This window comes from Pholcus phalangioides, unplaced genomic scaffold (genome assembly GCF_987345545.1).
Source record: "Pholcus phalangioides strain wild (caught in Gottingen) unplaced genomic scaffold, Ppha-v1.0 ptg000001l_1, whole genome shotgun sequence".
NCBI classification, from domain to species: domain Eukaryota; kingdom Metazoa; phylum Arthropoda; class Arachnida; order Araneae; family Pholcidae; genus Pholcus; species Pholcus phalangioides.
The window spans coordinates 22,778,440-22,801,145 of record NW_028301594.1 but is presented as its reverse complement, the minus strand read 5'-3'; the positions used below and the strand labels follow the sequence as shown (position 1 = coordinate 22,801,145).

General features: G+C 37.7%; 1 protein-coding gene across 2 annotated transcripts; it reads right to left on the bottom strand.

Moving 5' to 3' along the window:
- Window positions 1-1,077: 1,077 nt before the first annotated feature.
- LOC149090092 (protein CTLA-2-alpha-like) lies at window positions 1,078-9,558 on the bottom strand. Of its 2 annotated transcripts, none has more exons than XM_089235539.1 (4): window positions 9,424-9,558; window positions 9,087-9,193; window positions 4,117-4,269; window positions 1,078-1,268 (listed from the first exon to the last, which is right to left on the bottom strand). In XM_089235539.1, exons 2-4 carry the CDS (start codon window positions 9,186-9,188, stop codon window positions 1,236-1,238), a joined length of 288 nt encoding a protein of 95 aa, XP_089091665.1. In that variant the 5' UTR covers window positions 9,189-9,193; window positions 9,424-9,558; the 3' UTR covers window positions 1,078-1,235. The 2 variants fall into 2 exon arrangements, with proteins under 2 accessions (XP_089091665.1, XP_089091663.1); XM_089235537.1 differs by having other exon boundaries at window positions 9,390-9,479.
- Between the last annotated feature and the right edge of the window lie 13,148 nt (window positions 9,559-22,706).

Sequence of the window (22,706 nt, the reverse complement as noted above, 5' to 3'; positions counted from 1 at the left end):
TTTTTAATTTAAAAATGTATATAAACTGTTTTTTAGGTTTCAGAGACTAAAAACAGTTTCAGAAATGATCTTATTTTGGGCAAAAATTTTTTTTTAATGGGTTACTAGTAAAGTTGACTGACACCAGGAATTGAATAAAACTGAGTGCGACAATGTGCCGCGACTTGCTTCCAGGGGGTTTTAGGCAAGAATAAGTGATGGCACATAGTTGCCACCCATGAGGCTACCTTTAGTATAACAAAAAATATCAAGGAAGAACCTTAAAAAGTGGCAGTCACCCCAGTTTATGGTATAAGTAGAAAGTGTTTAAAATACATGACATGAATTTTATTTTATCACTCTCATACATTTTTTGTTCTCCCGAAACATCTGATGTCTTCAAATTTTAATTTAAGAGCTGTCTCCACTGATTTCATTCATAAACAAATTTTGAAATGCTGAAACATGTCCAACTTTGAAAATATACCCAACCCCAAAATTTTGTAAAGGATCTCTTATCAAACTTATATAGTGTAAATGCTGTCCTCAAACAAGTTTTCCTGTGTATTTAAAAGGTGTGGAAGAAGAAATACATACTCATACTACTGTTTTGTAGTTTTTATTTTATTATATTTTATATGTGCTTGAAAGCGCTTTTCAGAGATGGGATCTGTGGTTTTCACTCTACTGACACAAAAGGTTCATGGAACTAAAATGGTTAAAAACCCCTGATGTAGCTACCTCTAGTTGCAGATGCCCTTCTCAGTCAATCACAATTAACCAATCCGCCTTCCTCTCTCATAAGCCTACACTTTTGTTTCCATCTTATCGATAGATGAGTGATATACATCATACATCTGTTATTTACTTTTTACCATAGACACAATGTAATAAAGTCATGTTTACTTGCTACTCCTGATATTGCTTTGCTTTTTGCTTTGGCCTACTGCATTTCAATTATTAAAATGTCCTGATGGGATGCATATTTATCAGTTATTTAAAATATAGCAATAAATTAGTACTGTACCCATCAACTTAAGCTTCAGCATTTCTAACCATATTTTTGCTGGCATTCATGAAATGACACAAAAAACAAAATTCCGAAAGGAAATGTTTTATTTCTGCTTATTAATGCAACAGGTTATATCAGATGGTACATGATTTTCATTCATCATTTTGTCAAAATTATGTACTTTTCATGAAAAAGTTTTATTCTAGAAAAATTTTTTTAGCTCTGTCTTTATATACGAGTATATTCAGCCAAATTTTTTGTTGAATTCTTCATCAGTCTGAAAATAGAGAAACAAGAAAATGGCATGCATATTAAATGCACGAATATTAAAAAAAAAATTTTTTTTAATTCTTGAAGTATGATTACTATCCCTGGCGGAAAGTGTTCGTTCACCCACGAAAACACTAGCAATGATACGTTTAAAATACAAATAAAATAATATTTTTGTTAAATCAATCCTTCTGAATTCGGAATAAATGACAAAAAAATCATAAATTTATTACAATTTGCCCATGAAAATCAATTTATAAATTTGTAACACCCGAGAAAAAAAATATTAGATCACCTCAGTTTTGAGGGAAAAAATGATTGATTATGGGATCTAAAACAAGAAATTTAATATTTCGTAACTCCATCTTTGATCCGGATGATGGCTTTCATCCTTGGGGTATAGAAGAAATAAGTTGTTTGCTGTACGATGGAGAAATTTCTTCCCATCAGTCTCTAATTGCTTGCTTCAGTTCCATGACGTTACTAGGCCTTTTGGAGTCTACCCTCTTGTTCAACTGGTACCAAACATTCTTAATTAGTTACATCTGTTGGCAGGCCAGTCCGTCGTTGCAATGTTAGCACTTCTTGGATACCTCTCAACTTTTTTACTGCGGTGGCGAAAGGCATTGTCGTCTTGAAATGTAAAGTCAGTCGAAACAAATTTTTCCAAACCAATTGTCAACACTGGGAATCAAAAATTTTTCAAGAATATCCATGTAGACTTCTGAGTTGACTGAATGTTTCATAATGTTCAGTCTGTTAACGGTTACAGACAAGAACGTTGTACTTCATCCACTCTGTAATCAGGTGGCACGGTGATTTTTCTTGGCAATTGCGATCAGTTTTCAATCATCCCTTTCTGTGGTGCTAAGAGGGCAACCAGATTGGGCAAAATTTTCTACACTCTGCCAGTCCTCCAATATTTCATCCAAAGACAGCACACCGTACTTTGAGCACAGCTGAAGATTCTCTCAACTTTGCTTTGAGGACAGTGCCGTCTTAAGGCATGGCCCGGGAGTCTCAAGTGAAGAGGGGCCTCACAAAAATGAGATCTGGTTGAAATTTTCGAGAAGTTGTTTGGTAGGGCCTCAGAAAAATCAATTGACCCTGGGGCACATGATACTCTTAAGACGGCCCTGTTTGAGGAAACGTCATCTTTAAATATAGAAACTATCCTTTCTTTAAAATCAAATTCATTCATTTTTAACATACAGAGATTTAACGTTAGTTTTGTAAAACATATTTACGAAATGATGAGAAATATCTTCTGGAAGCCATCTCTTACACTTCAGAAAAAATTGTGATGATAAAAACCTGTTAGGTTGACTTTTTTATACATTGTCTGATTACTGCGCAAACAGTTTAATTCGCATAATTCGAATCAACACATTTGTTTGAAAACAGTAATCGATCGATTTTTTTCCCTTACAAGTTTATAAATTGATTTTCATGGGTAAATTGTAATAAATTTATGATTTTTGTGATTTATTCCGAATTCAGAATGATTAATTTTAACAAAAATTTTACTTTTTCATGAATTAATGGTAGGGCTGGGCATCGATTAAAACTTTAAACTAATTAATCAAAAATTTTTAATCGACCAATCAATCTACAGAATTCTACTTTCTGGAATCAAATCTTTTTTGTAACATTTTATCATTGTAATTTTTTTTGTTTTTAATAGACCACTGCTACTACTAAACCACACATGAACCTTGTCCACATTCCCCTGCGGAATTTCTAATTAATTGGTACATGTTGGAATGTGCATGTATGTGCTGGGAACCTAATATGAAGTTTGCATCTGTGTAGCGTGTTATGTGTAGTGCTGCCATCTGCTATGAATTTTTCTATTTATGAGTGAAGTTGAAGATTTTAACGTTGTAGGCCTGCTACTCTCTGTGACGAGGCTTTCTAACTAGATCAGCTCGTAATCGTGCCTCGAAGTTGTAAACCACAGAAAACCAACTTCAGCCGATCACTACTGTGGTGACGGTGGGGTTTTTGCAATGCGAGTCCGTCATCACTATGACCACTGAAAGCAGATTTAGTCTGACTAGCGATTCTGGACACATATACATCTGGAGAGAGCGGGGAGCACACACTAATCCCTCCAACTTCATCAAAGGGACCGTTTTGAAGGTGTCGGAGTTCTTGTTTGGGGAAGTATCATGCTTGGCACCTGTACGTCTTCCAAGGTAGTTCACTCACTGGTGCCCGCTATTGTACCAAAATTCTCCTTCCTCACTTGGGTCTTTTTGTGCTATGGGTCCTCAGTTTCTTTTCATGGACGACCGCTACACCTCATCATACAGTGGCTGTCGTCGAGCTGTTGGAGAGTGAAGATAATCAACACATCGATTGGCCGGGAAGGGACCCGGTTCTAAATCCAATCAAACACGTGTGGGACACTCTAGGGAGACGCTTGACAGCACGTCACCAGCTGCCAGTAACGATTCCGGAGCTGCGATTGGCGGAATGGACAGCAATGCCTCAACCATAGGCGGAGATTGACTTGGAAGTCTGGGGGGGGGGCACGATGATGATGATGTCAGCTCATATATACATATATACATTAGATCAGTCGACTCCACCTTTGACACTGGGGGGGGCAATGCCCCCCACGCGCCTTCTCCCCCCCCCCCTGCAGGATTTATGATGTAAATCCTGCATAGCAGTCAGGGGTGACCGATCATTCACAAACTCTTTTAATAAAAATTTTTAATCGAATTTCAGTCTGATTTATAGAGTTGATTAACTCAACTAATATTTCTAACTGTGATTAAAAATTAATCGATTAACCGATCCAATTAATCGAACCAACCATCCCTAATTAAAAGCAATGCTTTACTTACCCAGTCAGAGTATTCATTAATGCCCCACTGTTCAGTGGATCTACCACTATCATACAAATATGTTTTATATACCAATTCGGGAATATTGTTCTCAAATATATTTCTTCTTCTATCATCTTCTGCAGCATCATATTTCTTGAGAAAGAAATCTTTCTGTAAAATAAATATTTTTCTTTGTAAAATAAATATTTTTTCTTTGTAAAAAAAATGCTTTACTCTTTAAAACGATACTGTCTTTCTAATACCAACAAAATCATAAATCCAACAAATATACACGATCAGTGTTTTTTTTTCTTTCATGGGCAAATGGAGCACGTGCCCAGGGCCCCGAATTAGCGGCTTTTTGTATTATAAGTCACGGGTCCCGAGCTTCCTCCCTTATGACTCTAAATCAAAGAATACTATATATAAGCCCCCCCCCCCTCCACCTTCCTTACAAAAGTTCATATTTGCTTAGGGTTAGAACTTATGAAAAACAGAAAAACTTATTATGCATGATTGTACCTGGAGTTAAGAGTAAGAAATATTCGCTATAAAGTCTTCAATTATTTCACGAAAATATTCATCTTACGAGCTCGAAACGCACGAGGAAAAAGTTTATTCTCCGTACTCTGGTCTGACATTTCGGAGAAATAGAAGCCGTCTGAGTGTTTGTTCCTGTATTTGTCTTGTGAAAAACACTACCGTACAGTATTTTCATTCTGCATTATAATTATTTCACATGGAAATCATAAAGCTTAAGACGAGCACCCATGGGCTTGAAACACTTCCGACGCCCCTGTTTGTAGTAGTGTCTATAGCCCCCATTTACATATGCAATATTGCGGTAGCATTGGGAGTTCTAGCACCCGCTTGACAACTTTTTTTCCTCGTAGGGAAAGAATGAAGAGTAGGAATTGTCCCTTCCTTGTTGGGGATACTTGGGGAGTATAACCTCCTTTCCTATAATTAGGAATACGTAAATTTCGCAAAAAAAATTTTCATCCGAAATTTTGTATCTATTCGCAAAAAAAAAAATTCAAATCAGAAATTTCGCATTTATTCGCAATAACAAATTCCAAATGAATTTTCACACATTCGTTCCCAAAAAGAAAAACCCGAATAAAAAAACATTTCAAATCAAAAATTTCTCAATTAAAAAAAACCGGCCGTATGTACTGTAAGGTAGGTGTTGAAGTACTTGGTTGAAAGCTAACATTGTAGCTCTCTACGCTCTCCTACTTTAACCTTTGACTTCAGTCAGTAATAACTAAGTCGCGATACCAAAATATCTCTCAACATCCACGCTTTTCGCGGGATTATAAAGGCTTTGAATAGCTGCTTTTGCGAAGTTCAAATAGCAGCATTTGGTTCAAAATCTGAGTGACATCAACATAGGTCTCTTGGTTCACTACAGAAAGTAGCTGTCTGTTGAAATGATTGTATCCATATATGAGCTCTTCTCATGGTACGTCTTTAAAAAATATTTTGGAATATTTCCAAAAGCATTCTAATCAGAGATTTATTTAACGGGGGGGGGGGGGAGCTACTTCTAAAGGGCCCCAAAAAACCCAAACTTCATACATTTTTCTAATTTAAGGAGCCCAATATTTTCTTTTGCACCTGGGGCCTCGACCGACTTTAATCCGCCACTGATTCTAATAATGAATTTTGGTGCGGAGATAATGTAGCTCTTGTTGCGACTTTAGATAGACGACAGATTAGTCTATCTCTAAGCAGGTACGTTTAATTTTTTGCGTTGGATGTCATGTGTAGAATGAATTTATTTGAATTCTTCTCTGCTGCTGTCTTCATCATAATATGTATGCTCTTCATCAATTTCACCATTCTCATTTGTCAAATTTTTTTCTGTGTATTTCGCAAAAATTCCCTTGGCACTAGCAAGTGAAGATTTTCAAGTCTACTAACTTACTCCACAATTCATGCTCAAATAGATAGTTTGATCCTTCCGAATTGTGGATTAGGTCCATGATTTTCGTACAGAACTCGGAAACGGTAGTCTGCTGAACTCGTATTTTACGAGCTAGAATTTAATCTCCGAACCTTTTCCTGATCCGCATTATAATTGCCACATTGGAAATAAAAGCGTGTTAGCAACCAGAGATATTTCGGAATGACCGAAATAAGCAGATCGTGTTTGACGAGATATCTCGTGATTGCCAAGGGTTGAGAAACTTATACGTGAGTTGTCGTCTTCATATTCATCCAGGAAAAAGCAACAATATGTTCCATATATTTGCTCAGATAAATGAATTGCACCTGGTTACTAACAGCGATGGTATGAGTTTTGCTGACAATTGTGATGCTTTTTTTTTCGGTAGTTTAAATACGCAATTTTTATTTTATTTGTTATTAGTGTGTCGTTGTCTTTGAAAAAGTTGTCTTTGTTTTGGCCACAACAGAATCCAATTCTTTGAACTCTTTAATGGATACATCCCCACGAGATTTACTTTATGAGCCCAGCACTGGTAGTGCAAAATGCTGTAGCCAAAAAGTTTGGGAACCACTGATGTGTAAGTATCGTGTCGAAGGTCTGCCTGCCCTCTGCGAAGGGAATGTCTTCAGTGAAAGACATCCTTTTCACATTCATGCAAGGCCGCAACTAGATATTTTGTCCCCCGGGGCAAGCCGGCATTTTAGCGCCCCTTGTAATGTAGAAGAAGTTGTTAAAGGGTGAATTCGGCACCCCTACTGGTTCAGCGCCCGGGGCACCAGACCCGCCTGCTCCCCCCCCCTACTTTCTGCCCCCTGCATTCGCTCCTAGAAGTTGGAAAACAAACTTCAGTCGACCACCACTGTGTGATCTGCGGGCGTTGAACCCGGGTCCTAGTTTAGCCAGAGGCTTACTTGGGGCAGACGACATTTTTATATTTTTGTTAATTTTAAGTGTTTTTCAAAAGGTTTCAAAAACTCCAAATTTCTGTGGAAGAGCATGCCCCTCCCCACCAAAAAAAAGGGTCGGTCCTGCGCACAGCGGCTTATTTCTTACTCTCAGCTGTAACACGCGCGAGCATTATTGAAAATATATGAATAGAATTTTGTATGAAGCTTCATGAAACATTGAGATTAAAGTTGAAAAATTAATATCTAGTTATAAAATTATATCTAACCAATCTAGTTTTTTAAATATTTAAAAAAAACTTTCATACTTCAGCAGTGTTTCCCAACCTTTTTGATACCACGGACACTCTGTAGTGAAAAGCAATTCTCTGCTGATTCCCTTATACCAGTGGTGCGCAAACTTTTTGAAGCGCGACCCTCTTTGCCCAAAAAATTTTATCTAGGCCCGTACATTGGCTGACCATATGTCTCGCAACCCCTACATAGGCTCATTATATGTCGGTTTTCCACGATATTTCAATTTTTTCGCAGTCCCGAAAGCTTTTTCGGAACGCTTGTTTCGATTTTAATAACGCGATATTGACTTCCAAAGATGTTCAATTTTTTTTAAATATCATATTAAATATTCGCTTTGTTTTTTTTATGTACTTAAATATATACAAATACAACGCCACAACAGACAAAATGCCCAACGAGGTGGCTGAGAAAAAGATGAATGGAAAAGTATGGATAGCTTTAAGTGCCCTTTATGTAAGATGGAAGTTTAGCGAGGTGTATGGTTCTTGGTTTTCGTATATAGGGTGATTAAGAATCATCTGATTTCAAAATTACAAAATGATTCTACGCTTGAAATCAACCATTAAATTTTTTTTTTTCGTAAAACGTAGACACATTTTTCCCAGTATATTCACATATAACTTATCATTCTATGCTGGGTTTTTAATTTTCAAGAAATATACAATTTCGAAATCGGGTGATTCTCTCTAAGTCACCCTGTAAAGGTAAAAATATAAAAAATATAAAAAAATATCACAAACTCTTGATATCGTCCGCCGCATTCCAGAAGCACAAATGTACGAATTTTCTTTTCTTATCAGCTTACTTTGCTTTGCTATCTAAGTTGTGCCTGAAACGCAAATGCGTATCCTCTCTATTGAAACACACTTTAGAAAACATTTTAAGAAAATAACTTCCTTAGAGTAACCATTATAAAACGTCATTTCCCACATTCTTTTTTTTTTTTTCAATGACATTGAGCATTCGTCCTTGATTCTGGCATGACAGAGCCGATATATCGATTACTATTCAAGTAGAATTTGATAAAATTACACTATATGATGCATGGCAATTAGCTCAGCTGAATAGAGGCATTCTTAAGTTTTGACATTTTTAAATGAAAATGAATATTTTATTTGGAAGTTCTTATTGTGGGGAATCTCTCGCAAACTCCCTCCCCCCTCCAGTTCATGGAAGAGGTCGCGACCCGCAGTTTGCGGGCCACTGCCCTATAGCGTAAGAAGGTCAATTTGGATACCACCTTCCCATAAAATGCGAAATGTATTGGTTTTTTTTTTTCAAATTTACATATTATAAAAATTTAAAAAAAATCCAATTTTACAGCACAAAATGTGTCATTCACGTGTTTCAATATGTTCTACCGTCCCGCGTTTATGAGCATATAGCAATCGTAGTTAATAAAAATAATCCTGCGGACCCCTTACAAAGTACTCACGGAACAGATTACAGGTAGGAAAACACTGATCTACAGTGAAAACCTCACTACAACGATACTCGATGAAACGATAAATTTCTCTACAACGATATGTTTCTTTTACCGCAGAGCATAGTTATAACGAGATTTCACTGTATTAATAAACCATCTTCGTTACAGAAGTTTCAAATAAATTCTATAATAATTATCATCGAATTTACTCGAAATTTAGCCTGCCAGGGGTTTTTTAAGACTTACCTAGTGATAGTGGAAAATTATTATTTTTTAATTATTCAGCGAATTGAAACTTATTGATGAAAAAACTAATAAGGTTCAAATCACTGAATAATAAAATACGAGTATGCTCGTTATGTAGACCTTATTCATTTATTTAATTATGAAAACGGTGTTTGCTTACCTTGTAAAGATCCCAAAGTTTATCGTATCTCGGATCTTTGGCCAAACTTATCGTGACCATCGACAGAACAAGAAGACAAAGCATCATTCGTCTAGAAGACATAATCGCTAGAAATATTCGAATTTTAAACAGTGAGTATCTAAACAATATACATAACTTTGATTAAATTCAGAATTCTATCATTAAATTTTCACGATAATGGAATCTTGTTCGTTTGTAATTTTTTTTTTTGAAACACGGGTATTTATAAACACGAAAAGTTTTATTTTGTATAGACACGATTTGAAGGCAAATAATACATACTTTATTTATTGTATACTCAAACGATCCGACTTACTCTCCAGGAAACAACTGCCTCGGTTGATAAAGTCCGATGCAAATTGGAAGACGTAAAGTTTTCAATACAGTTAAATACAATTTTTTTCTGTTATTATGAGTTTTCCGAACACCTGGAGGAAAACACATACAGAGGCCTTTCTTTTTTTTCCAATAAATAGTCGTTAGTTGGACTATCTTCTCAAATGCATTCGATCCCGATCAAAATCATTGGAACGATTAGACAAAGCTTGCCTATTAAACGTTGCCCGTTTTGCAACATTTTTACACTCAAAATCAAATCATATGTTCATTGATGTTGATGGTTGTAAATGAGAGTTTTGGTCCTCTTTTTCTCTTTCCGATTCTTTTTTTAATGAAGTTTTGAGCTAATTGTCATTTTATATCCTTTTTGATTTGATAACAGCAGGTGCTACATCTCTAGCTACAGATTTCACTAGTCGTCAACTGTCTTTGTATTTTTCACGTTTTAGACACCTCGACGCATCACGTTCTTTAGAAGCAGAGCCCGGAAGTTCATTTAAAATGCCATAAATACCTCTTTTTTGAGTTTTTCTTTCCATAAATGCCTAGTTTAATATTTTTTTAAGTTTGTTCGAAAAAATTTCAGAGGCCATATTCTGTAGAACTTGGATATTTTGAATATGAAAAACTTAAAAAGATTTGATCTTTTTAAAATCTTTAACTCTTAGTAATAAATATTATTAGAAAGCCTTTCCACCCTTCTAGCCCCATTTAAACGCGATTGCAAGTACATAAGAAAGAGAAAACTCAGTGTTGCCCTGCATTAATGTTGGTTTCGCCGGATGGTGATAGACATGAATGTTTTGTTTCAGGCAAAATGCACCTATGTATGAAAGAAGCAGAGAGAGAGAGAGAGATTAGAAGATTGTTTTTTCTTATAGCACATATCTTGCTTTGCATTGGACTGCATTGTATATGTACAGCTGACCGACCACTGTCGTAAGATTCCTCCCCCATGGCCCCACATGCTAGTGCAGAGACCCAGGCCAGGATTTTTCCTGCCCCTCCCCCCCTTAAAATTTTTTGCGCGTCCCCCATAAGAAAATCCTACGTACGCTAAAGAGTTTGTATATACAATAAAACCTCGCTACAACGGCACTCGATGATAAATGCCTCTACAATGATATTTTTTCAAATCTTATTTGGAATTGCTTAGTATAGAATCGCTTAGCGATATCCTTTATTACAATAAATTCCTCTATAACGATATTGTTTTTTAGAATTTGAAACCCTATAACAGTGCCTTCCTTTCACTAAGAATGTAGGGATTTTAATTACGCCACCCCAAAGCTGCATTAAGAGTTCAAATAACTAAAAAACTGCCGATAGGTGGCGCTTACGTACACAAGTTAAAGAAAAGATACGCAAATAACGAACGGAATGCCTCCAAATCGTTTATTACAGCAGTATGCGCTCAAAGCTGCATTAAGAGTTGAACTTTCGAGCGGCTCGCACACAGGTGACTGGTTATCGCGAATAGGGCACCCTATCAAGGTAAGACGCTTTCATATAAGGAGTATTAAGGAGTAATAAGGAGTAATAAGGAGTAATATAAGGAGTAATAAGGAGTAATATAAGGAGTTATAAGGAGTAATATAAGGAGTAATAAGGAGTAATAAGTGTATTAAGGAGTTCTATATCAAGGCGCCTTACCGCGAACAAGAAATAGCAAGACGTCACGAAGGGCGGAGCTTTTGGTGAAACTGGATTTTTCCAAATAACTAGGCGCTAAGCCAGGGATTCTCAAACTTTTCCACCCGCTGCACTCCTTTACCCCTATTCAATGCTTATCCTCGAGCTCCGCCGGTCCCCCAGAGCTGTTTAACAAAGAACATTTTCGGAAAACCTTTGTCAGGGTCACCGCTCCGCGGCGCACAGTTTGAGAACCTCTGCGCTTTTTAGTTGACGCTACAGTAGAGTTGCTCGGACACTGTGAATTGAAAATTGAAAAATGAGTCCCGTATTTCCTGGGACAGAATTATTATTTTTCCCATGGTATTCGGCTAGTTCATCATCTTAGTGAAACAGCAGAACTTTGAAAATTTTCAATCTTGAGTTAGTTATTGAACGCAAGTTGTGCATCATTGAAATTATCCCCCCCCCCCTTTTAAATATGGTTACCTAGCAGTGCCGTCTTAATCCTCAAGAGAAGAGGGGTCTTAGAGAAACGAGAAGTAGTCGTTTTTTGCAAGAATTTTACAGGTAAGGGCCTCAGAAAAATCACTTGGCCCGGAGGCCCATGATGCTCTTAAGACGGCCTTTACGTATAGATCCCTTCCTTTTTTTTGTAAATCATAATACGGTAATAAATTCTTTACTATAATAATTTTTTATACGTAAAAATATGTATGAATTTCTTGATCCTTGGTATTTTATCTGTGGTTTTTTTTTTTTTTTTTTTTGCGCCGAGAGGTTCAAAAGAGAAAAAAATTAGTTTATAAAAAAAATAATCTTCAAATGTTTCTCTAAACAGTAAAAAATTCAAATTTCAGTAGAAAAATTTACCTTTTTTTTCAAAAAACACTTTTCCATTCTTCAAAATTTTATTGTTGGTGAACTATATACAAGGTTTATAGAACTATATACTGTACAAACTATATACACTCTTATCGTTGTCCAATTGGCCTTTCCTGAATGTTTTAAAGAAATTTTTTTTCAACCAGAGAAAATGTCGTCTTGAATGCCGTTCAAGTGAAAAAAATATTGATAAAAAAATTACAATATTTAAAATTTTATGCGGTTCGCCGTCTTCTAACAACAAAAAAAATGTCCATGATCTTAAGTGCAATATTCGCGGATGTATTTGAATTCAAAAATCTAACGAAAGAAGGGGAAGAACAGCATACGGGTATCCCATCAAGACTGCCCTTTTAAGTATGTCAAAAGGAGTAATTAAAATGCATTTATTATGATTTCAAAAAAAAAAAACCATGAATCTTTTGTATTCTCACTGTATCATCATATTGGTTCTAAAATTTTCCTTTCCTTTTTTTCTTCAGTGAACCTGGGTAAGTTTGATGGTACCCTTACCCTCTCATCATGGCCTACACCTAAACCTAAATTCTTAAATTAATAAATGTAAGTCAATCGATAATTTAATGTAGTCCAAATAACCACATAACAGTGTAATTATGCGGAAGCCCCTCCCCCTGAAAGAAAAAACCTGCAGCGTTCACAATATTTCGAACGCTGCAAATCAAGCATTTTCTGTAATAATCATTTAATTATTAATTTGTTGATTCCCAATAGAATGAATTCAGGATGATTTCGATTCATTTGTTGAGTATCAATTTCGTTAAAACTCTCACCGCGGTCTAGTCCTGTCCTATTGAATTGCGGCTGAACGGATACTTCACAGAAGCCCTATCAAAGCCCTAAGAAACTTGACAAAGGAGATGCGTATTGCATTAGTGACTACTTGAAAGAACTCGGTTAATATCGAGGTTCCCCCATATTCAACCTTAACAAGTTACCCAAAGCGAAATCTTACTCGCCCGGCCGAATTCAACACTCTTTTAATCAATCCGTTCGAGGATCCAGCATAGGCGGGGATAGACTTGGAAGTCTGGGGAGGGGGGGGGCACAATGATGATGATGTTAATTCATATGTACGTATGTACATTAGATCAGTCGACTCTACCTTTGAAGCTGGGCGGAGTGGATGGATACATGGGATCCAGAGGCATAAGTTAAGAAACCTTCCGGCATCCCAGCTCACGTGAGACCATTCTCTGGACTCAATTGTACTGATCCCAACCATGCTTGATAAAACTAGGCCTATTGAATTGAATGACACGAAAGCACTGCTAATGCAGTGGCATAGTAAAAGAAGCTATCTTCGATAAGAAGAGGCACCGGTGTTGCGGTGCTAGCCGTTACAAAGGCGACCTTATCCTTATTTTTCCCACAGTACAGGCACGAAGTGTGTAGTGTGGATACGTTTGCCACAAGCCGATAATTTTAATTTTCCTTGATTGAAGTAGTGAAACCGAGGGAAATTGAACGTCGATTTCACTTGGCAATCGAACTTTTATTTGCTAGCAGAAGATGGGGAAGCACGCTCAAAAGAAAAAAAAGAAGAATGCCAATAAAGACTTCCAGAAAGTCAAAATGAAACCGGGTCGAACGTTGAAGAAAGCCACCAACGATGTGTCCGGCACCATCTTTAAAAGCAAGAGGATACAGATGCTCGAACAGTTCAGTAAGTTCAGCTCCTCGACTTACGAACCAGACGACGAGCTTACACGCGCACTGAAGGAGTTGAACCACCACAACACCAGAGCTCAAGTGTCTGCTCTGAACAAGATCAAAGGCTTAGTGGACCAGTCGCTGCCGAGTCAGAAGTACGACGCCGTCATGACGAAAGTTTTGTGGCTGTTGTCGGCGACGAAATGCGATCACAAATTGAGGAACGAAGCGATGTCTTTCATCAAATGGCTGTTGGAATCCTCGTCGTCGCTCCAGCTGAAGGGCTGTATGAACATCATCGAAACTTACACTTCCCTCGCTATGACGCATGTCAATGATGAGGTTCGATATGACTCGTTGAAATTATTCGATCTGCTCCTGAACTTGTGTCCTGATTACATCTGCACATCTACGAAACTTGTTAGTATGTTTTGGGAACTGATTACCTGTTCGAATCCTTTGGATGACCTTCGTGTCCTGCGGATTGTTCCTCTCAGCGATAAAGTATCCGTTCGGGAGTGGAGGATGCATGTTCTGGAACTTGTGTTCAAGCTACTCAATATAAACATTTCGCGACTGCGGAAGAATGAAGATTGCAATAAGATGGAATTTCCATGTCTTGCTGATTCTGAAACACGTTGTATTGTGAAAAGGAATAGTGGAAGGATTGTTTTTCATCACTATGATGATTCTCATGTTCTGTGGGAAAATGATCCTTACAGGCTGAGCTGTTTTTTATTAGATTTGGTCAGAGTGCTGATGATGACTTTTGAAGAGGCATCTAATTGTTCAAGCAAGTCCTATTTTATCGATGCTGGATCGATGAAAGATTCAAACGAGTTCATACAGTCAGTTGTGAAATGTTTGGGCAGTTATGCAGAGTGGGTTTGCATGTTGGAGAAGATGGATCAATACAAAGAAATGGTGGGGAAAATTAAGGACTCCATATCCGAACGCGTCCAGTCGTGTCTTTTTTCATCGTTTCCTGTGATGAATGAAAGAGTTGTTAGCCATACAAGAAGCCTGATACTGAGCAATGACAATTACCTCATATTGAACCTGGATTTGTGTGAAGTGTTTTCGTTGTTGGTGCTGAATACTGTAGGATGCTCATCGATCTACGTTAATCGTATCTTGGCATTTTTGCTGACTGAAATAAAAAGTCGTGATCGAGATGTGGTGAAGAAAATTTGCAAGGTTTTGAAGTTCTTCCTGTTGTGTCATAACATTGATAAAGATATGTGTGAGCCGCACTTGAGAGCATTCCTTGACAATAGCGAATGTGAAAGTAAGTCAAGTCAGTATAGACAGCTTGTCTCTGGGTTTTTTTTGGACTTGAGTGTGGATGACAATTTCCTGGAACTGAGACATAGCAATGCGATGAGAATGTGGCTGCAGCAACTACCAAGCGAGTTTCTTGCTGCTGCTGGCAATGATCATATTGATGAAGAATATGTGAAAAAGGTCATGCATATTGAAGTAGCTGTTCTACCGACATTGCTTGATGGGCTACAAAAACTATCGTCTAAATATTTTGACTTGCTGCAATCGAAAAATAAGTATGTTAGGAGTGCAGCGGTTATCTTGATAGGCAATCTGAAGATCGTAACAGATCGTGACTTTTGTGATCTGTTTGCATTGAGCAGAGACACATCAGTTTCTGTAAAATTAATATATCAGCTGATGGTTCGTTGGGAGGATCGTTTTTTTGAGTTATGGGGAGATCCAGGTATGAGGCTTAATGCGTACAAGAGCTTCTTATTAAATATGGCGATAGGCATGTACTTGAATTCCAAAGATCCCATACTTGAAGAAAGTGGGGAAATTTTTCTTGGGGTTTATAATGCTGTTCCTCCCTTATTACCTGTGTATAAGATCATACCAACTCTCTCGAAGCAAAGGCAGGTCGAACTTGCAAATCATGCTCTACACTTACTGAAGCGCTTGAATAGGAAACACAATGTTTCATTCAGTGCACAAAGTATTTTGACAATACTTTTAAACAAAAGTGATCGTATACCAGCATTCGCTGCAATGGCTGCTGTGAAGCTCTATTACACTTTTCTCAAAGACAATCTGTCTTTGAAACAAGACATTACTTTATTGAGTAAGAAAATCAACGAATTGACAATTGATTTGTTTCTTTTTGAGATTGGTCTTATTAAAACTGGTCTCGATGATGATGAATTGGGGAACTACAGCATCATAAAAGAGCTGAGTCCACTACCATTTGATTTCGGCGGTATTATTGATGTCATGCTTTCCAGATTGGAATTTATTGAATACATTGAGGAAACTTCTTATTATGGAAGCATCATATGGGAAATCTCGGAGAGGTGTGTCCTTTCTCCTGAAGATGCGCCTCGCTTGACAGCTCTGTTGAAAGGTTTGAAAACTGTGTTCGGCAGAGATTTATTAAAACAGGCATGGTACGAGGAACTTGTTAGTCAACCTGCTGACTGAAATGGGGATAAGTGAAATTTTTCACCTTTTTGTCTTCTATGGCTGAATTGCCGTGCGAGTTTTTTTTTTTTCTCATGTAGTTTATATGAGTATTGTATGAGTAGAGAAAAGGAACTTTAGCTGTTCTTTAATTGGCATTTTGTTTTTTATTGTTGGCTGACAAATCCCAGGTTCCATGGCAACTAAATAATTTGTTCTGGTGTATTTTTCCAGGTATTGTTGCATTGAGTTAGTCACAGAATTCGTGTAAGCATGTCAATCAACATGGGAAAAGGTCTTCTGGGAAAGCAACATGAAAAAAACTCCCTTATTTGGACTGTAAAAAAAATGCTAGGCACCTAGAAAATTTGGTTGCAGCACCTAATTGATTTGTCCAGCCCTGTGTCATGCATATTTTGTATACTTTGAATAAATTGTTTCTATCATATCATATCTATACTCTGTTTGCTCTAACTTGGGTCCTAATGTAAATAAACCGCTGTACCAATTTTTGATATCACTCCGCATCCTTTATCTCTATTGGCTGTAATTTTACCCGCCCCTTCATTACGTGTTCCGAACACGTGCGGTTTTTCCTCAAATGGAAATTGTAAATCATGATTCTAATTTATGAAGAATTTTCCTGGAAATTTTTTTTCACTGTTCTCCAAATTTTTTTGAAATAAAAACTGTTGATAACACTAATTATAATAGAAAGAGGTATATATATATCTCCCAAAAAAAATTCGATAACGTATTCTGTCGTTATCATGGCACACTCCTCAAGAGTTGGGATGACATGGCTCCAGCCCGGACACAGCCTGGGGGGGGGGGGAGTCTTGCGGCAGGATGTGGGGCCATGGTCGTTACAAAAGTTTGTGTGAGTTGTTTATTATTTTATGGCAGATAGTGAGAAAAAAAAAATTTTTTCTTCAGAATTTTACAATTTTATTTCCGAGCTAATTTACGCCGTATGATTTTCCTGGGCCGGATATGCTACCAATTATAACGTGAAACAAATTATGAGCAACTTACCGTTGTGTTGCGCTTTTTATTTTTCTTGTGGGTCTAAAATTAAATATTTCATAATAATCCACGGGCTGTAGAAGTTCCAATTTGATGAGAGAGTCATCCACATTTACTTCAACCTGTTGTTGATATCCTGTTTTTTGTTGACAATTTCGGTTTTTTTTATCCGTGCGTAGGTTGCGAGCCATGACCCCAACATCCAGGAGCCCCAGGCTAGTCTTTCTCACCGGATCTATAGTGTCTGTCATAATGAGGCTAACTGAATCAAAAATGAGCATTACTCTTTCGAACCAGAGTTTCAAAACATTACCTTCACGTCTACATGATAATCTGACTTCGGCTCGCCGCCTTCGACGCAACCAATATTACTTCCTCCCAACAAGCTGCTCAAGCAGAAGTGAGAATTCTTTTGAAATGCGTACATGAACGATAAGTGATCCCCCACTCCCGTTCAGTGTACGTAAAAGCTTGTGGGTGAGGAAAAAAATCTTGTTGACAGAAACTTTGTTTATAGGAGTCCAGAGCAGCTGCAAAGGAATGCATTTTCAAATGGCTCTGCCAAACAAGATAGACACGTATATTTCATTTATGTCATCAAACGATAAAGACGAAAGCTCTTTTTCTTGCAAGACCTCTTGAAGAAGCATATACAAGTGTATATCAAATCTGTTTGCAAATAGGAATAATAATAATAGTAAAATGAAACTTCCGTTTAAAAAGGTGATGGTAATGTTTGAGTGAGAAAGGCGTATCCTGTCAACACCCACCCTGAAGACATAGCAGCAAAAACGCTTTGAGCGATCTTTAAAAAATATTTTTTCCGTCTTCCAGATAACTTTGAAATAATATGGAATAAATATTTTTTTAAAAATAAAAATTATGAGGGGCAAATGACAAAGGACTATATTTTTGGCGGTGTTGCGCAGTAAGAAAAGGTGAAATGTTCTTCAACCAATCATTTTGGGCATCGCACACATGCTTTTATTTACATCAGGACCCAAGTTAGAACGAACAGAATCATGCTTAATCATTAATCAACCAATATAAAATGTCGATAGCGGATAGCTTCTTTGGCAGGCTCACAAATTCATTCTGTGGTAATCTGTACATATCAGAAATAGCTCTGGACTTTCGCGAGACATATTTTTGAATTATTTCTCATGTACCGGTATGGCTTTTTGGTCGTAATATTGTTACCTTTTATCAATTTTCTGAGGTTTATCCCGGCGACTACAATGATCTGTGATATTTCAGTCACTGTTCTTGTAACAAGAATCAATCAGTTCATCTTTATTTTTACAGGTGTTCCGACTCAATACAAATTGAAAATGATGGTGATTGAGCAAGAAAGATATGCACGTATGATATAGGCTAAAAAATGGTGAAAACAAAACATACACTTAATTGCAGTCAACACTGTTTTTACAGATTTCATAGTCACGGTTTTCGTATTTGTTGTCTCCCAGTTATTTTGGGAAACACTGTTGGGGTAATAATACTTGTGTTTGGACAAAATATAAGTTGTATGTGTTAATTGAACTAAAGTCAAATACATCAAGAAATAAGAACTTAAAATTCAATCAGCTCTTGCTGTAGCTACATCTGCAACTACATATACGGGAATTCATGTGTGTTGTATAATAATTGCTGTTGTTCTGTGGGTGCCATAAAAAATGTATGGAAGTTATTACTTCCTGCATACTGCATAACTTGCACACTATAGGGCCTAGCCATCATTATTTAATCTGCAAATCCTGAGAATTAGAAGACAAGTTCATTATGAACAACATAGCAAAGGCTTTATAAATTTAAATCTGCAATGGATTGTTTCCAAGAAATAGACCATCAGTGTATGTTTTACATATATAGAAAAATTAGTAAAGGAAGCCTTGGTACTATATACATGTACTCTAACTGGAATTTGAAAGGCACAACTAACAGACATTGTTCTTTCTGCTGTGGTAGCCGCTGTGGTGGTCGAGTGGTTATAGTGCCGGACTCGTGATGCGAGGATCCGGGTTCGAACCCCACAGTGGTGGTCGGCTGAAGTTGGTTTTCTGTGGTTCCCAACTTCAAGGCGCAAATGTGAGCCGATCTCCCCGTTAAAAAGTCTCGCCACAGAGAGCAACAGTCCTACAACGGTAAATCATTCAACCATAACACTTCACTCATAGTTAGTAAAACTGGGGGCAGATGACAGCACTACACATAACAAGCATTACACAGAAACAAAAACTTTACGTCAGGTTGCACTACATGTACACTCCCGCATGTACCGATTCGTTGGGGGGTTCCGCGAGGGGGGGTGCATGTGTGGTGTAGCAGTAGTAGGTAGGGGCTCGGGGATCCATGATGTTCTTAAGTCAGCCACCTCGTTGGGCAATTTGCCTGTTGTGGCGTTGTATTTGTTTGTTTGTTTCTAGAAAGTATTGCAGTAAATCACTGGGCAGTCCCCCCCCCCCCCATTCTACTTGTTCCGCAAAGCAGGTATAGTAAAAATGAGATGTCTAAAGAACAAAATTTTAGGATTTGTGTTATTCAGTGATTTTCCGTATTCCCAGTCTCCTTGGAATGTAACTCCCACGAATACGGAGGGACAACTTTAATACGAAAATATATGAATTGGTGAATATAAAATAAAAATGCACATGTGAGAGAAAAACTAAAGTGAACTCTAACTAAAGTTGATTAGGAATAATTCATTGGGCTGTGAATTAGTCAAACAAAAACTGCCAATGGCATGAAAAAAGCAATAGATATGATCAGTTGTGTGGTCTAGGTTATAATGGGTTACAATACCATCAGTCGAGATTTATTCCAGAGGTTTGAGTCTGTATAAATTGCGGTTTAGTAATATGAGTCTATTAAATAATACTATATAAGTAAATATGAGTCTATTATGAATGTGTATTGTACTCTGATCATATGCCCCCTTACCCTATTGTGTAATCTATGCTTTTCTGATGCTGACATTCTCATTAAACAAATTTTGCATTAATTGACAAGGTTTTCATGGTTATTGTCAAAAGAGAGATATAGAGGATTTCTCTGGACAAAGAGTCGTCATCTGTAAGTTTAGGCTTGACAAATTAAAATACAGTAAAACGTGGCTATAACAACACTAAGGACATTTATCAAGTGCATATAAAAAATTTTAGGCACCAATACCAATTTCTTATTTGCCGTGGTGACGGGATTTGTCAAGCCCTGTTGTGTTTTTCTTAACGTTTCCCTCATCATCAATGATCAACATCATCTAGAATGTAACATAGATACAAGCATTCGACAAATCTCCAAAAAATTTACATGATAGACTCGATTACACGTTCCCAAATCAATATTTTATATGCTATTGTTGTGCATGTGGTTAAAAGAAATACATGCTCCAGGTACGTCGGGCAATAGATTTGTCCATGTCCAGTCCTGCTGATAATGCATCCACTAGCATTGGGAAAATAATAAAATTAAAATAAATTTGTACTGATGATAGTTTCTCTACCCAGAGGAACTCTTTCATTGAACTAAAAGTCTGGTTACAAGTTAAGTAAGTTTTTAAGCAAGTTCAGAGCATGCAAATTGCATATTATGTAGTGGTTGTTCTAGTAACACGTACTCAACTAGACTACTTGTTACTTAACATAGGGGCACATCCTGTAATATTCGACTTTGGTTAACTACTAAATTACGTGACCCGCTTGTAAATAGCCATTAATTTCAATTAAAATCATTGTAATTTCTTTATTTTGCTTATTTCATTTTGTAATTCTCTTGATATAAGAAAGATCTAATTTTACTAGATCCCTCTATGCTACCCCCTCCCGCATACGTTTTTGATCCGATCAATATGCGTTAGGAAGTAGGCAGTGCTGACGAAATTTTGCTGACAAGGGGAGAGTAGAGGCGTAGCCAGAAATTTCGTTCGGGGGGGGGGGGGGACCCAGTTATAGAACAATAGATTTAGCCATCTTTTTTAGGTCATTTTCTCACATTTCGGGGGGACCAGACCACCAAGTCCCCCCCGCTACGCCTTTGGGGGAATGGGTCAGAGTTTTGCTGACTTTTTCTAACGGGGGGGGGGCAAAAATGGCTAAAAATTTGCTGAAGTAATACTTGAACGGCCCCTAAGACGGCACTACCTGAAGTACAGAAACGGCCTCATGAAAATGAAATGTGGTCGAAATTTTGACACTGAGAATATAAATTGGGTAGCAGGTATTTTTCGCCACGATGGGAGCCCCAGGTAAATCTGGGGGGAAAGGGCCGTCGAAATTGTGAAAGGGCCCCCTTACGACGATAGAGGGCGCCACTATTCTGACCAATGAAACCGGCCTCAAAAATAATTTTCTCGAACTAAAATAGAACTGCTAAATAAAAGCGAAAACAGCAAATATTCTGGGAATTTCAACGGCTATTAGTCAATGGAAAAAAACCCCACAAAAACACTCGTCAATGTGTGTCAGACGTCTTAAAAGCATCAGAGCCCCCAGATTTATCTGGGGCTCCCATCTTGGCGAAAAATAAATTGCTACCCATTCTCAGTGTCAAAAATTTGACCAGATCTTATTTTCATGAGGCCCTTTCTGTACTTGAGGTAGTGCCGTCTTAGAAAAATTTCTTTCTAAAAGGAAAAAAAAATTGAAGTTCCCGAGACTAAATGCCTGCTTATCAACTTGCATGCCTAAACTCGAAAATATTAACTAGGTTACGGTAACGGTACTGCTCTTTGATTCAAAAATATAGAAAACTAGCTATATTACCCGGCGCTCCCCTGGTTTTCTTCAATTATTGGGAGGATTGAAAAAACAAGACATTGTAAAGGCATATACATTCAGGCCTCGCAGCGCTCCTATTTTTTAGAAATGTTTTCTTACTTTCTCACAATCGTCCTTTTTTACCCCCCCCCCCCACCGATTCTCTCCTACTCTATTCCTATTTTCTTTTGTTTACAGACAACGCGAAAATTGTTGTACACTACGAAAAACCGCAAAATATAGCTGTTTTCCCACTCCCTCCCTTTTTGAAGTGTTCTATTCAAAGGGAAGAGAAAAAAAGAAAATTTTCAGTTTCACTGGAGTTGGGGACGACGGCAAGCGTATCTTTTCACCGCCGCACTCGGTAAAAGTGCTAAAAATAAGCCTGACTTCCAGTAGGGAAAATGAATCTGTTTCGCAGTTCGTTGCATTAAAATAAAGGCAAAAGAACGGGAAGTGGGGAGAGCAACAGGCTGTCCCCAAGAGAGACTACTACATCAAGACATGCACCTCGTCCATATTCCTCTGCGGAACCTCTAACGAATTGGTACATGCTGGAATGTACGTGTAGTGGAACCTAGCGTGAAGTTTGTTTCTATGTAATGCTTGTTATGTGTAGTGCTGCCATCTGCCACCAGTTCACTATGAGTGAAGTGAAATGATTGCATCATTTATCGTTGTAGGCCTGTTACTCTCTGTGGCGAGACTTTTTAATGGGGAGATCGGCTCTCATTTGCGCCTTGAAATTTGATACCACCACCACTGTGGCGACGGTGGGGCTCAAACCCGGGACCTCGCGACGCGAGTCCGTCACTATGACCACTCGACCACCACAGCGGCTGACAGGAGA

What these genes read in the sequence shown, in the direction of transcription:
- LOC149090092 (XM_089235539.1), bottom strand. Translation starts at nt 9,188, where the DNA reads ATGTCTTCTAGACGAATGATGCTTTGTCTTCTTGTTCTGTCGATGGTC. An exon ending in AACTTTGGGATCTTTACAAG is followed by an intron (nt 4,270 to 9,086) that starts GTAAGCAAACAC and finishes TTTATTTTACAG; the next exon opens with AAAGATTTCTTTCTCAAGAA. An exon ending in TTAATGAATACTCTGACTGG is followed by an intron (nt 1,269 to 4,116) that starts GTAAGTAAAGCA and finishes CTCTATTTTCAG; the next exon opens with ACTGATGAAGAATTCAACAA.